Consider the following 6,435-nt stretch of genomic DNA (forward strand, 5'->3'; position numbering starts at 1 on the left):
TATCTTAACGAAGTGGAGCCCCCCCGAAGGGGGGCGGAACATACTGTCTCCACGCATGTACTTCCGCCGTTGTACTGTTCCACATGGGTTTGCAACTTTCCACGTGAAGCGAGATCCACTCCATACCTCTGACATAGGGTGGGTAGGGTTATTTTTAACGAGGTGAAGCCCCCGAAGGGGGGGCGGAACATACTGTCTCCACGCATACATTTTTCTACCCGCATATGTATAAGTCACTCCCCTCCACCAAATGTAGGTGGAAAAATGTATGCGTGAAGACAGTATGTTCCGCCCCCCCTTCGGGGGGGCTCCACTTCGTTAAAAATAACCCTACCCATCCTATGTCAGAGGTGTGGAGTGGATCTCGCTTCACGTGGAAAGTTGCAAACCTATGTGGAACAGTACAACAGCGGAAGTACATGCGTGGAGACAGTATGTTCCGCCCCTCCTGCGGGGGGGCTCCACTTTGGTAAGATATAACCTAACCTAACCCAAACTACGTCCGAGGTGTGGAGTGGATCTCGCCTCACGTGAAAAGTCGCAAATCCATATGGAATCGTATATGTACTATAAAGCACATGCTTAGATGAGAGGACAGATATAAGATTTAGAGTCCATCATTTTTCTCGAAAACTATCACTCGTAGAGTAAAAATGAATAGGACATAAAATATATATTTTAAAGAGATCTACAACTTTTGTTTAGAACATTTTTCAAAATTTTTAATATTTGTGTCTGAAAATTACATATAAATGGTCGACATTGTTTTTTTAATAACTTTTTAACATACAACGAGCGACGGCTAAAACCTTCTGAGCGTTACTCAGGAGGGTAACCTTGACAACATATGTCAAGGTCAAGGTCATCGGAGCTGACTCCCCTATAGTGAACAATTACCTTTATTATTTATAGAACTTCTCAAGATGGCTAAGATTTGTATCTTATTTGCGTTTCTGCCGCACCTATTATGTACCATGGTACATGGAGCAACTTTGTGTTCGGAATACTTCACACATGCATTCGACCCTGAGACAGGCAAGATATATGGTCGGATCGAAATCGTTTCTCCGCCAGAAAATGACGAATTTTATTTAAAAGTAGCCTTAAACGCTACCGCTGATTCTCTGGTAAGTGTATGTTTTAAACTTTCAATATTATTAAGAATGCAGAATACCATTGTATAAGTTTGTAGCCGTTAATACAGGTAATCTTTAATACATTTAGCACATTAAAATTAAGTCTTTTCAAAACCTAAGTTTTTCTACTGAGGATCATACAGTTAGTCTAATTAGTATTGTAAAGAAATAAAACTGTTAGAAACAGGCATATAGTAAAAAACATACACGTATATATATGTATATATGTATACAATATGTCTACGTAAGAAAATGTTTACACAAAGTAATTTCTGTTCCGAATATACTGAAATATGTGAAATAATCTTTTAAAGCAAGGCGAAACAGTCAACTATAAACTTTATTATTAAGGATTGTTATAACATTAATTTATTTCCGCATATAATTTTAACTCGAAAGTAATTTTACGCTTTGTAATTGCATTGTACTCTCAAAGCTACCTTTAACTGTACTGGTTAATTTCATTATTGAGAGAACTTATCTTTTGTCATTTGACCTTTTCTTAGAAATAGCTGAATTATTCTTGCGTTCTAGAATGGATCATTTGAATTAGCATTGGCACGACCGATAAAAGACATCATTCAAGCTGTTCAACTTGGCAGATCTTTGGTGTATCATATTAATTTTCCCTCGGGTGCAAAAGTGCCGACATTATCCGCGATATGGTTTAACAATCGGCAATATTGTATCGGCCCCGGAGGTGAGTACCGTATTTGAATAAAATGCAGTACAAATATTACATACCTACCTATAATCGTGGAAAAAGAAGCGAGTAATACAGTCATTAATTCTTTCCAGTTAAATGAAGTTAATTCTTACTCGCATCTGTCTACATATAAGTTTTAATCTAATATTGTAGGAGATAAATAGTAAAACTCTTATTAAAACAATCGCTATTTCCTTTTTATCATGCTTATCATTTTCTACCTTTAGATAAAAAGGATTTTACTTTTATTTATTTATTTGGAAATTATTTCTATTCTCGGAAGAAAAGGAAACTTTTTTCATACTTTAAGTTAATGTGCAATTTGAGAGATATGTTTCATTGCATCTCAGCGTCAAATGGAAGTATCGTAGCCAATATTGAGGTGGGGCATATGGTGTATTCTCCGGATGAAGAACTGCGGTCGAAGAATTTTCAGCCGTGGAATCGAAATTCGAGTAGCTACAGCATAAAGAATCCAACTTATGACAGCAACGCCATATGCGGTGTATCCAGTTACTACACCGATAGCACAAATAGTCTGATCCCCAACGGTGAAACCTCTTTACCGGGTCAGTGGCCGTGGGTAGTTGCACTCTACCGTCTTACAAAAGAAAAATTGTATTCAAGAAGTTTCTTTTTCTGTGGTGGTAGTCTTCTGACAAACAGACATGTAATAACAGGTATGTTAATCGAGAAAAGACAATATTTCCATAATATCTAATTGTAAATGTGTTTCTCGTCCTACATATGTTTTCTGGAATGTTTATTATAGTAAAATTTTAATTTTCACCTGTTGACATTCAGAAACAGAAAGGATTTCTTAATTTTCGATATAGTTTATTCACAACTTTTCACAATTCATTGAAACATATAATCAGGGAATGAATGATAAGGTGTCTGGGATAATTACATAAATAACTTAATATTTCGGCGAGATTATCTCCAATACGTTCAGGATGTCTTGCGATATTTATAAAAAGGATGATATAAATGCATATAAATATTTATTACAAATGATTTATTAATATAATATAAATATATTTTGTTGTACTAAATTACATATATTTAATTTAATTCCTGAGTATCACACTTGATGTATGTAATATAGGATGCTTCCGGATAGAAAGTGTAGACAGTCACAAAATATAATTGAAGAATTGAACGAACTTACCTTAAGTGAAGTTCGATTACAATTATGCTGAAGTCTCGTCCGGATGGATACTATGTAGATGTTTAAAGCTCAGATTTATGTGCAACGTGAAGGTTGACAATATACAGCTCTTTATTAGAAATAACAGGAAAAATTTTCAGATTTAACACATGAAAGATGAGAAAAGAAGAAACAATATAGAATTGTGATTAGAAACATTAGATTAGGAATTAAGAATGGCTAACTGAAACGACGAGTCTCTAAAAATAGGACGGTTGTAAAAACGAGCAAAAACATTTGAGGAATCACTCCAACCTGCAGTACGTCGGATTTCCTCCAGGTTAATTCCTTTACTAGCCGCGAATGATGTCGAGGCATGACGCGTCGAATGTGCCGAGAAAATGGACACATCAATACCTGCTGCATCTAACTTAGTCTTAACCCAGCGTCCCAAGGTTTGGGAAGATACTGCCTTATATGGAGAACGAAAAGAAACAAAGAGCGAATCCCCTCTATCGCTGCATAATCTGCGGGTGAGGTCTATATAAAACTTTGTTAACGAAAAAACACAAAGTTCTGGTTTCTCTGGAAAAGGCTTGAAAACCAGTAAAGGTTGCGACCTTCCAGTCCCAGAAGTTTTAAGTTTGGCTGGGATTTTAATAACCAGAGAATCTGAGAAAGCAATGATGGAAATACTTATAGCCGCAAGAGTCTGCATTCTCTGTGCGGTAGTGAGCGCAAGGAGAGTCACAAGCTTTCTTGAGACCATTTCTAACGGAAGGTCTTCGTGAGGGTACAAAGATGCCAGACGCGTAATTACTGGGGATGGATCCCAGGTGAAATTATATCGTGGTCGCTGAGGCTTTAGTACCGATACTCCCTTACAAAATCTCTTAACTAGAGGATGAGAGCCTACTTCCTCTAAAGAGATAAGAGAAATAGCCGAGCGATATGAATTTAGGGTAGAATATGAACTTAAATTTGATAATGAGGCTGCCAAGAATTCTAGAACGGATGCAATAGCGGGTCGGAAAAAATTAATTCGATTTCTTTGGCAAAAATACCACCATAATCTGAGTGGTTTTGTGTACTGTAACACTGTGGCTTCTGAAAGAGAAGCGAGGGTTGCGTCCAATGCTTTTTCCGGTGTTCCTTTAACTAAGAAGGCTTGGCGGATAACTTCGCGGCCACCAGGGAAATTTTGCGCCATTCTGGATGGATGCGTCTGAAAGGAGACGACAACATATTAATGTTCTGATTAAAATGAATCGGTTGGTCAATAATCAGACGATTAAAAAGAGGGAACCAGGCTTGGGCCGGCCACCAAGGAATGACCAAGACCCCCTCTGCTCTTTCAGTAATGATCTTACGAAGAACTCTGAGAATTAAAATAAAAGGTGGGAATGCATAAAAGTAGAAGTCTCCCCAGTTAATTGAAAACGCGTCGACCGCTAGAGCTAAGGGATCTGGAAACCAAGAGACGAACCGGGAACATTTGGTGTTAATCGATGATGCGAACAAATCGATATCAAAAGGACCAAAATGAGACTCAATCTTGACAAAATAATCCTGCTGCAATGACCATTTTGTTTCTTCCGAAATTATTCGCGACTCACTATCTGCAATTGTGTTTTGAGCTGACGGGATGTATGAAGCGTAAATAAAAAGATTACGGTTCTCACACCAACACCAGATTTCTCGAGTTAAATTAGACAAGTGGGGATACTTAATTGAGCCCATACGATTGACATCAGACAGAGCAGTAGAATTGTCTACTCTTAACAAGATGTTGCAGTCTCTTGAATGCGAGGCGAAACACCTTAACGCATGAAAAATTGCGAGAAGCTCCAGATAATTTATATGGTTCCTTTTTTCCTCTACCGACCAGAAACCATGAGTACGGACTTTATCACAAACCGCACCCCAGCCTGTTAAGGAAGCGTCTGTAAAAATTTCTAGAGAAAAGGTACCCGATCTAATAACATTTCGTTGAGAAGTGTTCAAAAAAATGTTCTTCCACCAAAGATCTTCTCTAATTGAAAATAGAAGAGACATTTTTGCTTCAAAATCCTCCTCTGCAGCAGATAAAGCTAGAAAGCTTTTCCCTTTCCAGGATCTTAGTACGTAATAAGCCATACTGTACTACCGGGCACACTGAAATTAAAGAACCAATATAGCTTGCAAAATTCCGAATCTTACATGATTTCATGTCTAGGGTGTCTCGAGTTAGCTGCAACAACCTTTGTCTTTTGTCGGGGGGGGGGGGGGATTGAAATTGAGAAATGGTCTGTATCGAAGATAAGACCTAGAAAACGACAAGATCTAGACGGTTTAAGTACACTCTTTTGCTTATTTATTACGAAACCAAGAGAGGAAAGGAGGTTCAAAGTGGTAGAAACGTTTTCACGACACTCGTTATAGGAAGGTGCAACGAGGACAAAGTCATCTAAATAGACAACAGAGAGGAAACCTTTTTCACGAAGGGAAAACATAACAGGTTTCAGAATTTTGGTAAAGATATATGGCGCCGATGCAAGACCAAAAGGTAAGGCTCGAAATTGAAAGAGTTGTCCGTGAAAACGAAACCGCAAGAACTTCCTATCGTCCTGAAAAATTGGTACTAGCAAATATGCGTCCTGCAGATCAATTGAGGCCATAAAGTCGTTTGAAGAAAGGAGGCGGGTAACCGGTCCTCCAGTCTTCTAACTTAAAATGTGGAGCGAGAATATATTTATTTAAAGCCTTGAGATTTAAGATAAATCTACAACCACCTGAGGCCTTCTTAATTATAAAAAATGACGATAAAAATTGTCCTTCACAGTCTGTTACGGTCTCAATTGCTCCCCTGCTACGAAGACTGTTGATTTCCCGGTAACAATTTTCCTCCTCAGGCTTCGATAAATGAATTAATGGCTCAAAGGTCTGAGGAGGTGGACGAGATCTAAAAGGTAATCTGTAGCCAGAAACAGCCTGAAGAACTACTGGATCTGAAGAAATCTCCCTCCATTTAGGAAGGAAAAGAGATAATCTGCCGGCAATAGGTACCTGAAGATCTTCTATTGTCTCCTCGAACGGGACCTGGAGTGACTCGGCGACCGGCGACTGCGGCTCGACGCCCCTGACTTCCTCAACGCTGGTCTGTAGTTCGATCTCCTCTTCAAAGCAGGGACACGGAAGTTTCCCGAATTGGCTGAAGTTATCTGCGTTTGCTTAATTGGCTGTTGTATTTTTCTGGACAATGTCAAGGTTGCTCTCGTAATATCCTTGGCTGATTTTTCCATTGTGGTGGCCTTTTTAATCTCTTCACCAAAGGAAGATCCGAATAACAAATTGTCCGCTGGAATAGCCTCGGCAGTAGTTTTAGCCAACAAATTGAAAGTAGGTTTAATTTGTGCCCTCCGAGATAATGAAAGACGGTAAAAAAGATCTGCGAGGATCTTAGC

The 6,435-nt window shown here is 38.7% G+C and overlaps 1 protein-coding gene across 2 annotated transcripts in view; it reads left to right on the top strand.

Moving 5' to 3' along the window:
• The first annotated feature begins 890 nt into the window (after nt 1-890).
• LOC105559389 (serine protease gd-like) overlaps nt 891-6,435 on the top strand; it is a 9,625-nt gene continuing 4,080 nt past the window's right edge. The window contains exons 1-3 of one of the 2 annotated variants that reach the window (XM_012007634.1): nt 891-1,127; nt 1,671-1,836; nt 2,193-2,522. In XM_012007634.1, coding sequence (XP_011863024.1) covers nt 924-1,127; nt 1,671-1,836; nt 2,193-2,522 — 700 coding nt within the window. In that variant the 5' untranslated portion in view covers nt 891-923. The remainder of the gene's footprint in view (nt 1,128-1,670; nt 1,837-2,192; nt 2,523-6,435) is intronic. The other variant, XM_012007633.1, reaches the window with a different exon arrangement.

Source organism: Vollenhovia emeryi, unplaced genomic scaffold, assembly GCF_000949405.1.
Source record: "Vollenhovia emeryi isolate VEMERY1.0 unplaced genomic scaffold, V.emery_V1.0 DF939276.1, whole genome shotgun sequence".
Taxonomy (NCBI): domain Eukaryota; kingdom Metazoa; phylum Arthropoda; class Insecta; order Hymenoptera; family Formicidae; genus Vollenhovia; species Vollenhovia emeryi.